The 20,991-nt window shown below is 45.5% G+C and overlaps 1 protein-coding gene across 1 annotated transcript; it reads right to left on the bottom strand.

The window, feature by feature from the left end:
- Window positions 1-105: 105 nt before the first annotated feature.
- LOC306837915 (uncharacterized protein) lies at window positions 106-20,798 on the bottom strand. The gene is made up of 14 exons (XM_079365781.1): window positions 20,620-20,798; window positions 8,546-8,754; window positions 8,222-8,307; window positions 7,999-8,138; window positions 7,735-7,918; window positions 6,885-6,996; window positions 5,562-6,764; window positions 4,422-4,688; window positions 3,910-4,314; window positions 3,582-3,743; window positions 3,333-3,506; window positions 3,162-3,243; window positions 2,914-3,062; window positions 106-2,197 (listed from the first exon to the last, which is right to left on the bottom strand). Exons 1-14 carry the CDS (start codon window positions 20,630-20,632, stop codon window positions 1,931-1,933), a joined length of 3,453 nt encoding a protein of 1,150 aa, XP_079221907.1. The 5' UTR covers window positions 20,633-20,798; the 3' UTR covers window positions 106-1,930.
- Window positions 20,799-20,991: the final 193 nt, after the last annotated feature.

Below are 20,991 nucleotides of genomic sequence, written 5' to 3'. Positions count from 1 at the left end.
AATGAAGGACAGAATAACTTGGTTGCTTATGACTGAAGATGTTTCTTGAAGTGTATGTAATGCAGGGAGTGAAGGAACTCTCCCAAATGAAACACCTGACAAACGTTTGGATACCAAAACAGTATTTATTGGCATTATCAGACTAGAGGTGATGACTCTCACTCTTCATAATTATTGACATTTGTAGTGAAAAGAAAAATAATAGTTGAACAGACACAAAATCAATTAAAAGAAGGTATGGCTTTGGTTAAATAACACTCTACTGATTGATTTGAATAAACAATTGTAACGTGATTTCTTAAATAGAGTGAGAAGAGATTTGAGGCTCTACAATTCCCTGAAAATGACAAAAGGCCTGACATGCCTGTGACACTTAGACCCCACCTGGTGCTAATACAGTAGACACTACGCAGACACTCATCTTAGTCCTACCATTTATTCTAACAGACCTCCAGGCTTTTATTTTTCAGTGGACTCACAGAATTATAATATGAAAACAAAACTCGACTATTGACCTGTTTTTAAGTATTTTGCTGAATTTGCCAGCGTTACTAGCTGAATCCAGAGCACAGACAATTCAAAACGAAGGTGTTAATCCACAGTTAAAAGTAACAGGACAGAGGTTTTTGTAATGTCACAGCAAATGTTATGTATCTTTTTTTTTTGCATTATGTACTTCTTTCACAAATAAACATTCATCAGCTTCTCATTACAGTAAGGACACTGAACAACGTGTCTTCCCTCTGCCTTTCAACCTGCTGCCTCGCTCTTTGAATAAGTGGTTATTAAACGCACATAGCTGCATAGGATATTTACAAAAGACTTCTCAGAAACAGTGATTACAGTGTAAAAATAAACAACACACCCAGTTTCTTTATGCAGTTCCACTTCACTGTAGGAGAGAAAACGGTCATCAAATTGTTTCTCTTTTCTTCTCTGAAAAGATGAGGAATGATTTGGCAGCAAAAACATGAGATGTGTTAAAACGTGTTACTGAGATCGAACACTGCAGCTCATGGTGGCTCGCTTCAAAGTGAACTTCATTGACAGTCACAGTAAAAGATTTACCCATGCGTGGTTTAACTTTGGCTTGAAAGCAGGTGTACGTGAGACTCTTACTTCAATCAACTCTGTTCGACTGATTGACGGAAACTCGGCGTCAAAACAATCTGATACAAACACTTGACATCTTAAAAAAAAAAAAATCAGTTTCTCAGATTGACTGAAAGACTGAATGTCTGAAGACATTACAATCAATTTGACACAAAGTCATCGACACACTCATTTCCAGTCCTTAAAGTGTTGTGACGGCCAACATAAACACTTGTCTGTTGTAAGAGCTCGTGATGTTCTCAGGTTACCTGCTCCTTGCTAAAGCTTCCTTCCTTCCTTCCTTCCTCCTTTTACGCTTTCTAATGAGACGCTCAACCAGTGAGCAACAATGACAAACATGCCGAGTATTTCCAGGAGATCTACAGTTCAGTAAGACTTCAACATCTTACCAGATCAAACTTTGAAGATTTAAAAGGCACATCATTGAGAGTTTGACAGAAAAGACAAACAGCTTTTTGCTTGTCCAAAAGACTTCTTTAAAAAAAAAAAAAAAAAACTACTTTGATGCATCAGTGTTGATCTGAAAACCTTGTTCATGTCACCATGTGATCATTTCGTACATTTTCTTGAGCTCGTGATCATAACTGTGCTTTAAATGCTGAGAAGTATCTGCGTCAGACCCATGCAAAGCCTACAAGAGCTTCAATGATGTCTGACAGAGCTTCAACCACATGCACATACCTCATCCACACACACACACACACACACTTCCAACGCCATCATCAGAACAGACTCAACCTCCTGGACTCGATCCCATCCCCACACTATCTCTAATTAAATGCTGAAGACACAGAGCCACACGTTCGAGGCTCTCACTCTAACTGAACAGTTTGATGAAGCAGCCGTGGCAGTACGGTTTGTCGTTCTGTTCTTTAAAGGTGCCTTTGTTGAGCTGTTTCAGGCAGAAGGCGCACACAAAGTGCTCTGGGTGGAACTTCTTGGCCATGGCTGTGATGCAGCGTCCCGTGATGGGCTTCTGACAGCCGGAGCAGAGGGAGCCTCGGCGTTCGTGGTAGTGCACCTCGCAGTAAGGCTGGCCGTCGTGCTCGAAGAAACTTCCATTTACAAATGGTGTGAAACACTCCTGTAAGAAGAAGAGGTGCCAAGAGTAGAGGACGTTGACGTGAATATTCAGCTTTTTGTCTTTTAAAATGTTCATTGAGGTGCGAGGAGAACTCGGGGAGAAATAAGGGAAGTGTTGTGCAGCCTCGAAATCTGCACAAATCAGACAAAAACAAACTAATTCTACAGTTGACGGCAAACCTCGAGCTGCTCTGCAGAGCAAACAGGGTTCAAGTTGTCTGGTCCAAGCACATGTACACTTTGTCTCATGGTGATGTCTCCTCACATTTTTTTTCTCTTTTCAATTATTTTTTCTTATACTCTTTATTAATTTGGATTTTTACACTCTGTTCTTCTAGAGACACGTTTCTCACACACGCCCCCTGAGCTGGTGGAGTGACCGGTGCCTTGCTCAAAGGTGCCTCGGCAGTGCTCGAGAGGTGGTCTGGCACCGCTCCAGCTACCAGACCAATTTCCATATTTTGGTTCACATCGAGACTTGAACCGGCGACCCCTCCGGTTCCCAACCCGAGTCCCTACAGACTGAGCTACTGCCGCCTTAATAAATAATAATAATAATAATAATCAGATCCAGAACAGTAAACAGACCTGCTTAGTGCAATAAAACTTGTGTGAATAAGACCCTGAGAAAGATGAAATAAGATGACACACAATTCATGACACCCTGCACTTTGTGAAATAAAACATGGAATCATGACAGAAACAAAACATACTGACCCTGCAAACAAAGCACTCAGGATGCCAGAGGCTGCTCAGTGCTGAGATGTAGTTCTCTAAGATGGCTCTGGCACAGCCTCCACATTTTGGTGCAAACATGTCAAAGTAATCCTTCCTGCAGTAAGCCTTTCCATCCTTTTCATGAAAACCTGCAGGAGAGTTGGAGAGGCAGATTTGAATAGAGGATGCAAACATGAAGCCGTCGTGTGTCGGACTGTAAGTGTACTTTGTAGTGATCATGTGACTACCTTCAGGGCCAAAGAAGGATCCACACTGAGCACAGAAGAAGTGCTCAGGATGCCAGGTTCTATCCAGCGCCGTCACCACTTTCTAAACGTGCACGGTGGATAACATCGATTATTGTCTGACCGTGTCTCACAAACAGATGGATAGATGCATGTAAACAGTGGGGGACTCACGTCCAGGATGGGTCCGTTGCAGTAGTAGCACCTCGGGGAGAAGAGGTTGTGGTAATCTTTCTCACAGTATGGCTGACCTTCACGCTCAAAGAAGTTTCTGGAGCCGATCTCCTCCTGACAGTGCGTGCACACAAAGTGTTCGGGGTGCCATGTGCGGCCCATAGCAGTCACCACCTACACAGACAGAGAAGAGGAGTGCAGCACGTGTACAACACACAGAAATCATTCATCTAAACCACAGCAGCTCACCTGTCCGACGATGGGCTTACAGCAGGCGCCACACACTCCTTTGGCTACCGTCTGCACACCTAGCTTGTTGAGGTCCGACTGCAGGCTGCCCAGCATGTTGTCCAGCTTGTTGACCTGAGTCGGAGGACCACCAGGGACACCACCTTTCCCTTGGGCCATGATCTGAAAGGGTTTACATTTTAAAAAACGGTCATCAACAAAACAGATTTAACCCAGTTTGAAAAATCTAATTTGCGCTTGCTATGATCAAAAAAAAAGAAAAAGAAAAAAAAAAAAGTTTTGTGTCAGCAGTGTGACAAACAGAAGGGGTAAGAGATGCGTTTCATGCCTGCATTGGAGGGAAGACTGGGTCATACTCTGTTTGGCAGCCTACAGACTTTAGGACTTTAGGTGGAACTTGTGTGACTGGCTCTGCTGGTGGAGGCTGGGTGGGGGTTTGGAAAACAGGAGGAGGGGGCTCTGGTTTGGGAGCAGCAGGTGCCTGAAGTGGGGCAGGTGAAGGGGAGGGTTTGAGAATATGTTGGGGTGCAGCAGGGACTGGTTCCTGGATGTGCTGCGGTTGCGGAGGTGCACAGGGAGGTGGAGGAAGCGGTGGGGGTGTAGGGACAGGGGCTTGCTGGACAGGGACGGGTCTCTTTGGTTCTTCTACGATGGGAGGGTGACGAGGGGCAGGGGGAGAGGGAGGTGGGAGCACCTTTCTCACAGGGACAGGGGAGTCAGGGGGGATAATGATCTGAAGGAGAAGAAGAGAGGAAAAAGAAGAAGAGAGGAGAAGGTGTAGAGAACTGAATGTGGGTAACAATGTACGTTAGGGAAACAGTCGGGCACAGAGCATCCAACCTTCTCGACCTCACTGTTGCCCCCGTCAGGACGGAAACGCTGAGGTTTGGATGTGACGACGACGCCCTCCGTCAGCCAGTCGTCAGACTGTTTACGCCGCCGCTCCGACCGCCCGATCCCAAACTTGCCCTGAAGCTCCTCGATGAGGCGGTCCTGAGAAGTGTTCTTGTTTACGATGACCGGTCCCATCTTCCTGCGCAGGTGACCGTCTCTGAACATGGGGTGCACGTTGGGAGTCTCCTTTGTGCGCCTAATCACTGATTTTATCTAAGAAGGAAGGGTGAGCGCCTTCATATACATGTCCACTGACACAAAGAGAGCAGATGAGTTATCATAATGAAAAAGTCTTTACATCTCCATCGGGGTGCAGTGGTCAGTGGGCTCAGACTCACACTCGCATGCTTTGGTTAGATGCCTTCAAAACTCAGCGACATGGATCGCTCCCCAACGCGACAAGAACTCTCCATCTCTTCAGAAATCTCTTTCACAAAGCAGGCTGCATTTGGCTTCTTCACATGATAATATGAGGAAGACTGTGCCATGCTAAACGCTCACACAACCAATCAGTGAGCTGCGACACTGTACGCAGCAACGAAACCACAACCCCTTCGTTAGAACGTGCTACTCCCTTTCTTTATCCCACACACTGTCTCACAATGAGAACTCCCAAACAGGACTTCTTTCATCTTTACTGTCGCAAAGCTGAAACATAGACAGATTTTCTTTACTTAAAGCTCCCGAACATTTACATATCAGGGCTGCACAGTAAGATTAGGGACCTATATGGTTCGATAGTAGAGCTGCAGTCTATTAAAAGAATGATACAATTTCACAAAAAAGAATAAAAAGGTCATCTTGGTAGTTTGCCTGATGAAAACAGATCGATCGGTTGTTTCAGATCTACTTCAGCGTAACGAGTTGATATTCAATCCTAAAAAGACTAAAGGACTCCATTTTCTATCTTAGAACAACACTGTGCTGGCAAAGTGTTTCAGCTATGAACGAAATTCTCTAAAACAGAAGCTAGCGAGTGTCGAAGCATCGGTGTCGTTAGCACGTGCAAAGAAAAGAAGAAAAAAAAAAAGCACAATGTGAGCAAAACAAGCTCATGTCATGTCAGGCAGGAGTGGCGATGCATACGTGTCCGGATGCAGACACTCGGTCTATATTGGGAGTCTGCAGCAGGGGCAGGTCCAGGGCCACGTCAGGGGTCCCGGGGCATGAGGACGGGGTCATGGACTCATCCATCCAGCTGGCCTCTGTCAACGGGGTCATGCTGCCATCTGTGTAGGGCCTCTCCGTGTAAGGCGTCATGGTGCCATCAAATCCGTCATGGAGGGACATGGAGAGCTCCTCATCCGCCCAGTCGAGATCCCCGTTCCCGTCGGTGCCTCCGTCCACAGAGCCGTCCGTGATGGTGTTGGTGGCGCTGGTGAAGGTGTCGGGCTGCACGCTGTTTCTGTCCATGGGCAGGATGAGCTCCTCCTGCACGCAGCTGCCCAGACACGGAGCCTCTGTCTTCACCCGGGGCTCGTCCACGTGATTCTGTGCAAAACTCATCGCCAGCAGCTTGTCAAGCGCCTCGTCCAGGGAGGGCTCTGCTGCAGGGCGGGGCTGCTGTACGAAGAGTGGGACCGTGGGAGCCGACTCTACCAGCTGCCTGCTGGGGCTGGTGGAGGCCAGGCGAGAGGGGACCATCACTGGAGAGAGTGAGGATGGTGGAGATAGAGAGAGAGCCACGGGGAAGGGTGAGGGCGTCTTGGGAGCAGAGAGAGGAGGGGTGGGATTTTTCCCGGGAGTTGGGGTGGAGTAATTTAAATCAAGCTCTTGAAAAGAAGGAGAGCCCCTGACTTCAGACGCACAGGAGAATTTACTGTAAGTATTCGAGGGGGAGACACGTTCTACAGACGGACTCGGGGACTTGGAGGACTTGTGGTCCAGGACGGTGTTAACCGAGGTGAGTGAGGGGGTGGTGGTGGTGTTTGAAGGACTCGGGCTATTTCTCATCAGATTAGAGTTACAGGAGGAGGACTGACAGAGGACGAGCAGAGACTTGGTCTGAGAGGAGAGCATGGTGGCAGAGACGTCTATAACAGAGTCCAGGTCGGGCTCACTGGCTGCAGACAGTGAGGACACGGGACTGTGGGGAGGGAGACGGTTGGAGTGAGGCACCAATGTGCCGTCTCCTCCGTCCTCATCTATGTGCAGCTCTAAACCGGCGGGCAGAGAGAAGAGAGGAGAGGCACAGGCAGATGTGTAGGACAGAGGAAGGGAAGGAGAGGCCGCTGGAAGGTGAGGAGAGCTGGGTCCTGCAGGGTCCAGCAGAGAGCCCAAAGAGGTGGGCTGGAGGACAGAGAAGCAGAAGCAAGATAAAAAAAGGACAGGACAGAGAAGTTATCAGGGAAATGTCAGAGTGACGATCATGGCCGTTTGACTACGTGAAGCCTCTCCGCTGCTTCGTACCTTAAAGTCAGACAAAGAGGCCATCAGCTCGTCCAGCTCTCTCGTGGCACAGGACGCTGACATCCTGGCCTGCTGCTGAGAGGGCGTGTCCAAATCACTGTGACGAGAGGGGCTGGAAAAAATACAATCATATCATGTATTAATGTTGGGGCGGCAGTCGCTCAGTCTGTAGGGACCGGAGGGTTGCCGGTTCAAGTCCAGGTAAAAACATCTGGAAATTGGTTGGGTAGCTGGAGGTGCCAGTCCACTTCCCGGACACTGCTGAGGTGCCCTCGAGCAAGGCACCGACCCGAGGTTGGTGTGTAAAAAACGATTTCTTCTGTCAGTACAGATTAACAAAAGCTTCTGCTGAAACAGAGTGCACTGCTCGGGTTTTCTGAAAAATTGAAATCTGTTTATTTCTTGTATTTAAGGATATAAATACAATGTGGGTCAGGGACAGTTGTGGCACTAAACATAGCAACAAACCAAAAACACAACAAATGGAAAAGTTTGTTAATTCAGAAAAAGAAAAAAACAACTCCATCATTGGTGTATGCAGCAGCTGGCCTGAGGTGCAAATGTAGGAACATCTACAGGACCTAAACTCTTTCTAGTCTTTTAGTTTGTGGTCAAACTCTGAATGTAACATTATTTGAGCCAATGAGGAAACAATGTCTAAAAGTTCAGCATATCCTCTATTTGTCTATTGTGGCTTTAAATGCTTCAGGTGGCTGAAGCAGTAAGAGGGAGTTTATCCAATGTAAGGTCACCTTTTGTTTCTGAGCTTCAGAGAACATTCATGGATGTTTACACTGCAGACATAAAGTCAGTCCATGTTAGAGAAAAGATGCAGTAGACGTGCGAGTACCTGGGTGAAGGCACGGAGCCCTCCAGCTCGTCCAGCAGACTCTCCACGGTGGGTCGGCTCTCTTCGATCCTCGTTCCGTTTCTGTTGGGTGTCTCCTGAGCGGGAGGGCTGACCGTGATGTCGGGGCCGCCGCCGTTCTCGTAGTGAGTGATGCTGCAGGAGGGTAAGGGTGGAGCTGCCTCCTCTGTGGACACAGAACTTGCCAGTCTAATCCCGCTCGGCTCAAACACGACCCGGTAAATCTTAAGGGGTTTCTTTTTGTACCTGTGGTGGGGAACGAAGGGGAACTCTGCTGCACGGCGTTGAGCTCCAGCAGCAGCCTGTCCAGCTCCGACAGGTTACTCCCCAGAGCAGAGGTCATGGCTGCTGTCGACGACTCAGAAGATTTCTGTTTGTTTGGAAAACTGAGGAGGAGACGGGAATAGACGGATGCCTTTTGACTAAAGTTAGAGAAAAAAGAAATATCTTCTTACACACAATATGATACCTGTAGACGTGGTCCTCTTCGATGTGAGACAACGGCGAGCTGCTGCTGTCCCTCGACCACGAGCTCTTGTGGGCTGAACCTAAAGACTGCAGAGGAGACATACTGAAACCCTTTGATATCCAAGTTAATGGTGTAAGACCTGACATCCCTGATTATTTCCATTTCCTGAGGATCGATATCTGAAACTGTGATGATGCTGCATGTATGACATTTCTTGTATCACAGAAACACAGAACGCTTTGTCACACCTGTCGCGTACCTCCTTTGTTTTCGAGGATCTACTAAACCTCTCCTGGCCTGTGTCATTTCTTTCTTTAAACGTACCTGCTGGGAGGAGTGGGCGGAGTCGTGCTGATCTCGCAGGGATCCGTTCAGAGCCTCGGCTGAGGGTGGAGGAGGCACCGGAGGAGGGACTGACACATCCTGGTAGGCGTGTCCTCCGGTGGGGATGGAGTAGGGGGTCTCGTCAGAGAGAAACACGGGCCGCTTTGAGATGTGGGACGTGGTGGATTCCAGGTCCGCCAGCAATGCGTCTGAAAGATTAGATAAAAGCGTGTCAAGAAACGAAACCCACGCGTCTTTGTTGGGCGAGGGTGTCAGCTGAAATCAGACCTGTTGATGGACACATACTCTTTGCACGCACCGATGTGTCTTTGTTGTGTCCCATCGATTCAACGCTGTCAGGTTCGCACACCGACAGGCTGATCCAGGGACGAGCTTTTGATTTGGTAGAAGTCGGCTGTGATTTGTTTTCACGGTTAAATGTCAGCTTTGGGGAGTCTTACAGCAGTTTGTATGACGTGCGATACTTCAAGAGAAGGGACAACTAGCAACTATTCTAATACATCGAATGTCATCGTTCGTTTGAAAACAGACACGAGAGAGAGGTTAATGAAATAAAGACTGGAGTCAGCGAGCTTCTTATTTCGAGCATCATATCGGTGTCAGACGTGCTTCAGTTCATCTCTTCTCTTTGTTGTCGTTCGAAGGTATCCTCTTTCTTCTCTCCAAAACCTGACACAGTGAGCAAACACGCCGATCACAGACTCACTCCTGGGCTTCTTTTGCCAGTTCATCAACCTGCAAACATGGTTGGAGTGGAGACCAGTTCATTCTTTGCTGGGGTTACTGGGTGCTCTGTGGTGTCAGGCTGGAAACAGACAATGGCAGGCGAGTCAGTCTCTCATTCCAGCCTGTCACCAAAAAAAGCTTTCTCCTCGGTACAGATCATCCAACGGTAAGGCCACATGATCGTCGCAGCACGTCACAGAAGCCGTCTTCATACCTTATAACCCATCAGGCCTTCATGAAACATCTCTCTGAAATCCTCTGCATGCTTTGTCCATCAGAGGACACTATAAATACAACGCTGCTGACAATGAGCGATACCTGTCTGCAAGCTCAATCCATCATCCCAGCGTCTGGTACCTCTGCGTCACAGTGTTGGACTTGTCTCTGTTTTATTAATGCGAGCGTGAACTTCACAAGAGGAGGCGATAGGGACAAAAGACGCAGACGGACAAAGTGTTTCTGAATCCTGTCCAGAGTTGAGAGAGGGTGCAGTGTTTCCCTGCCGAGTGTTCGCTGGAACGCAGGAACAAAATAGACTCTTACATCACACCGTCCGTCTGTTCGTCCATCCGTCCGTCCGCAGCCCGTCCAGAATAGACCACAGTCACCGGCTGCGTTCTGTTTCACTACAGGAGGCTGGAACGGTTACAGCCAGTTTCAAGGAATCGCTTTTACAAGTGACACGACCGAAGAAGAAGTAGCAGCAAAACCTGAGTGACTCGAGCCTTCTGAAGGATAACGCATGGAAGAAGTGCTGCGCTTAACATGAAATCTGCACTGTGTGTATAAGAACTATTTATTGTTTTATATAATTATAACGCCCTCCTCTTTATCACGTCTCTAAAAACTCCTTACCATACTCTCTCTCAATCCACAGCATACAAAAAATAAAAACACAGGCCGACTTTTTAAGCAGTTCATTCGAGTCTAACTGTGCAAATGTTCATAAAGACACCTTGATCCCTGACGCTCCTTTCACGCCGAGGTCACCGTAAAACAAACAGTTGATAATAGTCTCCCTCGTCTGTCTGAACCAACATCATACACATTCATTTCAATTATTACCAACACCATTAACTTGTATAAAAGTTAAAGAGGCAGAGTCTGTACTCACCTTACTGTTTCCACCTGCTATTCTGGTAAATTCCTCAGAGACAAATGTGTTTTATGTGTGTGTTTGTAAATGTGTGTGAAGCAGACAGCGGTACAGACAAAGATAGTGTGAGCCAAAAGGAGTGATAACATGCTGCTGATCCTCTGAGGGGAGTGGTCTGTGTGACGTATCCTTTCAGAGGTTCGTCATCTCTTTCAAAAAAAACAAAAACGCCTTTAATCTGCACGAAGAGGCGGAGCTTCTCGTTCTGTGATGAGTGGGACTTTTGGTTGAGTTGCAGCTTAAACGTGTCGACAACATGTATGATTCCATATTTGACTCGCGGAGGGGGAAAGTTGAAAGGGAAGCCTCTTACAGTCTCCTACAGCCTCTACTACTCTTCATCAGAGTCTTCATAACAGAGGGCGGTCCGGCCCAGAAGCTATGTGTTGAAGTCCTGAAGTTTGACATAAACCACATGGGAGCACCGGCCTATTTAAAGCGGAGCGAGCTCAGCCAGCGGCCCATGTCTGCGCAAATGTGCTGAAATATCACGACAAGCTCAAAATAATCTGCACCTGGTGCTGACATGCTCAACAAGGTCCGACTGAAGTTGACTTTGTTCCTCATAAAACAAAAGCCTCAACATAGGACAAATAGCACGACTTCTCAGGATCAGGGTGAGCCGTGTTAAATACAGAGTGCGATGTAAAGTCATTATCTGTTGCTGCTGACCCCAAAAGATGTCCAATAGAAGAAAAAAAAAAAGGATTCATGTCCAAACACGTTCTAATTATGGTCATTTATTCCTAGAGAGGTTTTTGTGGCCTTGATAGAGAGGACAGCCGTACTGGCCGACACATTCAGACACTGGAGCCAAGTCTAAAGACCCCCCTCTGTAATGATGTCTCTGCACTCTTTACAGCCCTCCCACCTGCTGAGACCACACATCCGTGACTCAGGCTGAGGACAGCTACACTCACATGAAACGTTGGCTTTTGATCATGGGAAGTGGTTCAATCTCTGTGAGAATGAGTGTTTAGAATTAGAGGTGTGGATTAAAGAAATGGGACAGTGAATCAAGTGATTGGGCTGAAAACACAACATCATTCATTAGTTTTAGGGGACATTAGAGGCCATATTATACTTTTGTCACCTTTTCAAACAGTCCCCTGTGCTCTTAATGAAACATCTGTACTGTGCTTTGGTCAAAATATAACATGAATCAAACAGCAGAGGAGGTTTGTGACCCTGTAGAAACCAGCCCTCTCCAAATGCTCTGTTTTGGTGTGTGTCTCTTTAAATACAATGAGCCCCCCTGAGTCTTCCCTACTGACATCACTCCTCTGTAGAGACAATAAAAATGGCCGACCTGTGTAAAAGTTTTATTCTAGTCGTCTAGAGGCAGAGTCCATGAGAGGAGATACCAGGGGAGAGGAGGGAATTTTCTTACCAGAATCAAACTTGTGATGTCACAAACTGAGAAAACTTTGAGCATTTTTCTCTGTGTGGTGAGACTTATGCTGACCACAAACAAATGACTGGATGGATTTATTTCAAATTGTGTGGGTCAATAGACACTCATGTTACACAAATAAATCAAAAACTCTGTAGAAGTGGATTTTTCACAATATGTCCCCTTTAATTCACGAGGTGACACAGTGATTTGTGTCATTGTATCCTTCTGACATGGTAAACTGGGTGGAGCACTGGCCGAATGTGAACATAAAGTCCTTATTTAGTAAAGTCACTACAAAGGAGGCAGAACGATGTTGGAAAAAAAAAACTGGACATGAAAAACTACAGGAAGTTATTCTAAATTCACCTGAATCATATTTTATTATTTTACCTAAGTCAATTTTATCCTAACGCAGGCAGGGACAATGAAAGAGTTTGTTTCCATGACATCATTATTCCTATGACTTGTGTTATTTGTTCATAGTGAATTTTCGTACTGTGTTCATGATAAAAATGGGATTAATTGTGCAAACCTTTTACACAGTATATCTTCAAATAAACAAACAAACAAACAACTATGAAATACCAGAAACACTGAGTATGATAGTTCAGAAACTGAAATGATCATAAGAACAGGAGAAATAAGATGAGAGAGAGACTTTAAAAAGACTTTTGAAGAGTGAGTCTTCAGACGCAGACGAGTGTCTGCTTGATGCTGCAGCAGGTCGTCAAAGAATGAAAAGGTTAAAGATGCTCCATGATCACGGTGGTCCTTCATGTCACACAGGAGGGCAGTATTGAGTCTGAAAATAAATAACAAGCCCTCTCTCCTCTCCTGTCCTCTCGCTGTTTGGTCCTCTAAGAGTTCGGAGCATTACGAGTGCAAACATGCACTGAAGGCCAACTAACAGGCTAATCTTTTCCATTCCAGACAGGGGGTCGGAGCCACCGTGGACAAAGTCCAATTCTGCTCTGACTACATCCTGACTCAAAGGGCCATTGTGCACGCTCTGGAGGAATAAAGCTGTCATCAGAGAGGATGTGACTGGGACTAATAATTCAATATGAATTCATCTCAAATAAAACACAGATTCACTTTCACGGCGGCTGTCAGGGGGGAAGCGTCTGTGGTCTCGCTGTGGTAACTAATCCTCATAACACTCGACAAACAACTCTCAACTCATGTGGATACTGTTCACATTCTTGTGGCAGTGGGTGCATGCTCCGTCTTGCCTCTGGACACCCACCCACCCAAAGGCTCTGCCACAGGCCTGCAGTGTTTATCAGATGGACGCGAAGGTGCACGGGGAATTCCTCACATTCCTGTGTCCACTTAGGAGGAAGAAAAAAAAAAAAAGCCATCACACAGGGACAGGAAGAAGATGGCTTATTAAAAAAGGCACAATCCACCCTGTCCTGAAACGGATCAAAAAGATGCCTTGTATATGAGCAGTAAACACATTCCTTTAATGCCAAATTATATGATTGTAGGTAGAGGGCTTGTGAGGAATGTGCTTGGATACAAAACACCATCTGTCAGTGAAGAAAATGAAAATAATGTGTTGACAATTACAGGACCTATTCCACTAACTACAGCATGCTTTGAATTCCAGGATAAGAGAGATGTCAATGTTTTTACTGCCCATTTCCCGCAGAGCCAGGAGTACAGTGAAAGCAGGCAGGGAGTGAGTGAGGGGGACGAAGGGGATGGGGATCGGGGAGGAGGGGGAGGGGGGGATAAGCTTCTTCATTAACATGTGGGCATTGGTGACGGGCCGCCAGGGTCCACAGCTCACATGTTTATAGCCAGGGAGCAAAGAGCAGAAACTGGCCTCAGCCCCACACCGAAACCCAACCCCATCAGGCCAAGCCCGACATGATATTTATATCAAACAAGGCAGGCAGGGGCCAGGGAGAGGGGGGGAGGGGAGGTGGGGAGATACCAGGAAGAGATGCAGGGAAGGCTGAGGGACAGAGAAAGACAGACAGAGAGAGAATACGACTGAATGAAAATGAACCAACGCCGCAGAGGTTAGAGAAAAAAAAACAATAACACGATCCGAAAGTTTACACGTGACCTCTGTTGTTCAACACAAAGAATGGACGACTGTCAGAAACACAGAGGCATCTGAAAGTGATTTAAAACTTCAAAATAAACATCCCTATTAATACCATACCCAGCAGTCCCATATCTCAAAGATGGCCCGCCCCTCCAGAGAACGCTAGCACCAAAATAAAAGCGCTTCCCCACAGAGCAGTAAATCAGATGACAGGGGAAAGTCGAAAAAGACTGATGTAAGACTCGGCCACTGAGGGCACATTCAAAGCCATGCATGTGTGAGAGAGTGTAACGGGGAAGGAAGAGGAAGACCCTCAAAGAGAGGCTTTGTTGTGCTAAAAACACAGGGAGCCATGACCCCAACATGACGTAGCCTTCATGGAGTGTTCCAGAAAGTTTAGCAGGGATCATGAACACAGGCTGGTTAACATTAGGAGGGGAAGAAAATACTCTAAAAGACGAGGGCTGGGTATTTCCAACAAAGTGATGATGGATTTTTGTAGGCCAACCCAGACGTAACTAAGCCGCTGGTTACTAGGAAAATCCTCCTATGGGATTTTTGCATTAGATTTTGGATCACTGCAGAAAATAAGCTCTGTGTCAAAAAACATGTTTCTGATGCATGGCTGTTTTATTCAGCGGGATAATCTTTACAGATAAACATCATTTATATGAAGTTTGAAGAGTTAACGCAGCCGAGAGAAGTGAAAAGCTAACGTTATGCTACAAGCTAATTTAGGGTGACCATATTTTGATTTCCAAAAAAAAGGACACTACTCGGGCCAGCCTTGAGACACAAATTCAGACAGACAAATATGTGACTACCTGTAACAAAATAATAGCTCTCTTTTCAAATAAATAATGTGAAAATATGACCTCTTTGTGTTAGAAAATCCAGCTTTAAATATATCCCTATATAAGATAAATAATAAATTATATAATAAACAGTCTCTCAAAGATACTCACTTAACAAACAAAAGTGATCTACTTTTAATTAATTTTTTTTGGTCTTATTTTCTGCAGAACTGGTCTTTCCCAGCAGTTTCCAGTTGCTCAACAAATCATAAAAGTCTTTGCAAGACATCTCTTTGCTGTTGCTGTGTAGCTGCTGTAGTGTTTTACAGTGTTTTTGTAGTTCATCTGTGAAGCTGCACTTATGCTTCGGCATTTTGTGTGCAATCAATGCTGCTCCGCTGTCAGCTCTGTTGCCGCTGTCTGCTGTTCCCTGTGAATGTGCACGTCGCAGAGCCGCCCACAAAGTAGGCTCTCGAGAATGACGTCACGCAACAAAGTAGCTGCCGTAGTATTTTGCGCCGGTCAATTTAAGTACAAACTTGATGGTTCCATGAAAAACAGTGAACCCCGGACATTTTCATGATTTTATCAAAACCTCCCGGACGCCCCGGACAGGACGTAAAAAGTGGACATGTCCGGGCAAAAGAGGACGTTTGGTCACCCTAAGCTAACTCCACCGCGGTCGGTTGATTGTGACGCCACGACCCGTTACGCTTCATCAAAGTTCATCTCATCTAACAAAAACGTCAACATCTCTTAAGCTTGTGTTAACCACAGACATTATTTCAGGCGTCAAACCACCATTTAAAATCCCCACTGACTTTTAAAAGGCTAAACCCCACAGGCCTGAAGAGCACAGTCGGACAGCTGGAGTGCAGAGAGAAGGAAATCCTGATTTTACAGATTCAGTCAGAGAGCGTGACATGAGACGACATATAAAACTCTATTTGAACCTTAAAAATACAAACACACTAACTGAACCGTAAAAACACTTTAAACACTATAACAGCCCGGGCCGTCACAACCACCGTGAACAAAAACCCGAGGTACGTAGCCTATTGAAGCGTGGGCTCATTGTTGCATCCCGAGGATCAACACAGACTGTTACTGTTATTGGAAATGTGACTCTTTTTTTTTTTTTTTTTTTAATGAAAAACATATTTAACAGTGATTGATAGCGAAGTAAGCTGCTCAGCAATCATCCCAAGTCTACATGAATCTAAACAACCATTTGATGTCAACATCTGGTCCTTCTTAACGTGGTTTTTATTTTGGGGTATTTCCCCCACAAACCCATGATACGATATGTATGAAGATAGAGGACAAAAGTGGTGACATCTTTTTTTAAATATCCAGGGTTACAGACATGTTCCAGTCACTTCTCAACACGTTTGACAACTGGGCGTCCAAAAGTGAAAGAATCAAGTTGTGAGAAAACAGAACTGGGATTTCCTTCTTTCACACTTGTCTCTAAACATGCCCTCAGGTTCCCAGCCTCAGTCTATGCTCTTACTCCATGAACCAAAGAGATGTCAGGTGGTCAATCAGAACTGTTCTCTGAGCCGAGTTATAAAGGGACAGCATGCAGGAGAGTTCAGCAGCAGGCTCACACACTGAAGGCTGCCCACTCGACCACTGTTTGCTGACCTCCAGCTCTGACTCCGCTCATTGTTTTTCTCCTCTCTTTCCTCAGGATGTGGGGCAGGGTCTGTTGCCTAAGCGATGAGGTCAGCCGTGCAGCTTTCTCTTCCCCAGACCCAGAGCAGGATGGGCGTGGAGCTCGAAAAACGAGACTGATTTACAGTCATGAGCTTCCCTCTTGCCGAGCAGGCGAGCCCGCTGTAGGGCCGGTATGCGCTAACCCTGCAGCACTCACGGGGTGATGATAGCTAGTCTGGTAACACTAACTCCATGCTGCCGACACACGGGGACACAGAAACCACTAAAGACCTTCTAAGATCTTTTGGTATGTTGTGCAAACGCTGTAAACATTTAAGAGCACGCTGCTTCCACGACAGCCAACTCTCACCCCGGCCGCCTGCTGAATAAGACCTTCATTTGCAAGGTGATCACCTGATATATTATTACAGGAGGAGGTCTGTTGACCAGGCGCAGCTCTCCCTGTTGTTTCCACCCACATGTACAACATGAGGGTCATAGAGGTCTGCAGGATAGCGCTGAGGGATTCACTGTTTTGGGGAATGTTTGCATTGAAGGAATTCAAAAGGATTTGCACTTTGCCGTGTTTCTTCTGGGATCATCAGAAGAATAATCCACGTTGTTGAACATTTGTGTTTGTCTCCTTCACTGTGCTACACAAAAGAACCTCGAAGCAAATAAAAGATGAAAAGCCCATTTGTCTACAGCAAGGTGCGGTCGCCTCAGACACAGGACCGCTGTATCTGAGCGTTAGCGTAACAAAGCTGGGAGCGAGTCCGACTGTTCGTAGTCTGTGAAGGAAGCAGCAAAGTCCAGAGACATCGAGAGTCCCTCACTGTTTGCTCTCAGCTGATCATATAATGACGCTGGGATTCTGGATGACCACAGACCTGCACGATTAAACACACAAAGGAAGCGTCGACTGGTACACTTCAAGAACTAAATCATCATTTAAGGATAAGGATCATCTTTATTGATCCCCCAATGGGGGAAATTTGGGTGTTACAACAGTTCCAAAAAAACCAGTAAAAACAGGGAATATAAACAGCTGTTCTTTTTGCTATTTGACGCTATGAGCCGGATTACATTAATTAAATAAAGGGTTTATCCTTATTTGGAAAATGTCCTTATATATCTAGTTTAAATGTATTAACTAGGGATGTAAGGATTAAATCGTGAGGCAGTTAAAATGTCTCAAACTGACTGGCAGTGAGGAGGTTGGTTGTAATGAGCCAGCGTAACCATGGCAGTGGAAGCATTTTGGCTTCCCAAGACAGAAAATAAAACATGAAAACGATGTGCAAAATATTACAACAAGAGAGAATTTCACAAAGAGCTCATCCAACACGATGCAGCAATTCTCTTCAAGTAAAATCATGAGAGACTCGTACCGTGAGTTGAGTGAATCATTACACCTCTAATAACAGAAAGTTAAGACATTAACCCAAGAGGAACAAAGTGGATGTAGGGTTTGTTTGTTTTTTAAGAGAGTAATCCTGTCTGCGAGTCATTTAAAATGGGATTAGAAGGGAACACTAAAGCCTAAAAGGAGTTTATCATCGGAGCCCATTAAAGACAAATCAATGAGCTGATACTCAGCGAACATGGACAGAAAATGAATAAGATAAGAAACTATAAAATAATCAAATCAACGCTGGAATTATTGTTTTTCAGACATGCCTTATATGCAGTTTTTCTTTCTACATATGATGGAGAAATCAATGCATGGGGGACGTCTCGATTGTGTTATAACTGCATGTTTATAGCAGAGTCTTCTTTGTTTGTTTTTAATCCTGCTAATACCCTGTGCAGCACATGTAGACAGACGTTCACACTGACACTTATCTGTTTATGAGAGCAGGGACTTCATGTTACACTACGTCAAATCAGTAGCCTGTAAATTTTACCTGACAAAAAGGAGTAATGGGCGCTTTTATTGATTAGTCTAAATGTACGTGTAACTTTATACACAGAAGAGGTCTGACCGGGAGCAAGGCCTGAACAGCCCAGTGAGATCCGTCCGTCTGAACCTCACACAATCCCGAGGAATCCACGGCGAGGAGAGCGTCTGACCCCTCAGACGTGAAACACACAACAGTGTCAAAGACACGGCAGGTAAAAGTGCAACGACAGCCAGGCTCAGCTAGACACTGATCCGAGCAAATCTGTGGAAAAACTCTGAGTCACAGGAAAAGACCTGGATAGTGCTCACACCACGCTGAGGGAATCCCCTTCCTCGAGGGTTCAGACATGTATGCAGATCAATATACACGGGGCGACAAGAGGACGGAAAGAGTGCAGTCTGATCGGGTTTCCAAACCGCTCCATGTAAAGCCGTCAGTCATCAATGAACCACGCGGGGTGGTTACAGGAAATACAGTAAAGCTCAGTCCTAACGTACTGATATGTTGCTTCATATCGAGGGAGGATGCTGGAGGGGTCCGCCACATGATGGGTGTAGAAAGTTTAAACTAGGAGCAGTTGGCAGATGGTTATCTTTAGGGCTCTTTGAATCAAACACGTCCACATTTATCTCTATCATATCCAGGAGGGAGTATTATTCGATCAGAACCGAGTGAAAGCAACAGCCTGCGTGAAGCTGAGAGCGGTGGTAGGAGGTGAGTCACGACCCACCGAGTATTTGGCCTTGGACCCTGACACGGAGCGATGTTGGACATTCCTCAGCAGCCTCGCCCCCTCCTTCAGCTCGCGGCTCACCATGCTTCACTTCGAGCGCAGGCCTCCCTCTCCACCAACAATCGGCCCTTTCAGTGGCCCATGGCTGCTCCAGCATCTAACATGCCCCAGAGGTATTCTCACAGCAAGCCCAGACTCCAAATGCAGCCCATCATCCTTCCACTTAAACAATCCACAACACGTCCACTTCACCGCCACATCACCACAGATACACGACGCTGGCTTAAGATGTGATTGATTCTGAATGAGCAAAGTAAATATAGTGAGGTGACCAGCTGGTTCAAACTATAACAACAGAATTAGAAGTTCAGAGTTCAGAGCCAAAGGTCAGTGAAGAGGTCAGTGAGGCCCAAAAAAATAGAGCTAATTGACTGCATGGAGGAGCTTTACATTAACAGTGTTCATGGTGGGAATCAATGCAAGTAAATATTGATGTTCATGGATCATCTAATAGTTGGTTCACAAATACTTATCAGAGAATTATTATTAAAGGAAGACTGACAGAGATCAACAGGTTTCATTTTGCTACAATGTGTAGTTGCTGTTTATTCTAATCATGACATGTCAGACACTTCAGTGGATCTGTGTTAGCATTAAAGTCAGATTAAATGAACTCTACTGAGACTTTTAAAACCAGGCAGACACAATAAACATGTAAATAATAAACGTGATCATCCTGAGTTGTTCTATTGAAAACAGACTTGTCATCTTCGTGAGCGGTTTGATAAAAGTCACGTTATGCTTTTTCACTACATGATTGAACACGGATTCAACAATGTTTGATACCAAAAAATGTAGCAGACAAATCAACAGGATAAAAACACAAAGTCAACTATAGTTTCACCTCCTGCACACAAACCTCTGATTTATTAAGAGGCCACGTTCACTTTCTTTAAGGTGGGTTTTCCCTTATAAATCAGATGTATCTGATCACAATGTTTTGTCCTGTACTATATGAGCCTGCTGTTGTATCAAGTATCACCAGCAGTGAAGTGTGCTCCATCAGACTGGGGAGACATTGAAAGGCAGGCAGTCCGGGTCTGAGCTCACATTGTGCAGAAGCAGGCAGTCTAAATGAGGAGGCCTGTTGACTCCAACACTTCAAAGCTGGAATGAAAAAAGCCTGGGGCCAAAAGTTGAAGAGGTAATGTAAAAGATCGGTGTCAGAATGTCAGCCAAACATCTCCTCCCTCTACCAGGCTAATTGGATAAAATGAATCTAGATGAGAACGACACTGTGTTGCAATCAGGATTAGAAACTTTGTTGCAACTTCAGTGAAAGTGTAAAAAGAGGAGGTAAAGGCTAGCTGCTAAGGTACTACGATGCTTTATTTAAAATAAAGGACACTAAGTATTAAATATGACCTATACTTGCTCAGGAGCTTTGTACTCAGATATTTCTTACAGAAAACAAAAAGTTTGTCGCTGTAAGGTACGCACACTGGTCCAGAAATTGTCCTTTAAAACACAATCTCGTCGTACATTGACTCCTCCACCCTGCTGCCCACTCCTCACTGAAGACAGAGCTTTTTTTTAAAAAAACAAAACAAAAACTTTATTACTCACCTAAGTCGTCCATAGTGACAGCCGGACTGTAGGCCGTGTCCGTCTAATGTTAGTGAGACTCTCAAGCCGACACAAAAGTCTTTATTTTCCTCTTCAAACTTCACAGCCGCTCTGCTACAAGCTGGTCAGAATAGTTCTCATGAACGCGCTTCAATATGTGCATGTGTGCTTTACGAGAGCGCGCTCTGCCGTAGACTCGCTGTTGGGCGACGCCCAGCGGACAGAAGATGAACTACAACTGTAAAAGAACATTTCACCAGACTGACACCATGCTGAGGACACACTGCGATTGCAAATGCGTTGACAGTCCTAATCGTTATTGATGCCATATATCTGTTTACCATGTCAATTCTTTTTGCATTATCATTAAAT

Source organism: Symphodus melops (assembly GCF_947650265.1).
Source record: "Symphodus melops genome assembly, chromosome: 1".
Lineage (NCBI taxonomy): Eukaryota > Metazoa > Chordata > Actinopteri > Labriformes > Labridae > Symphodus > Symphodus melops.
The sequence above is the reverse complement of the archived record's forward strand: the minus strand, read 5'-3'. Positions and strand labels throughout refer to the sequence as shown.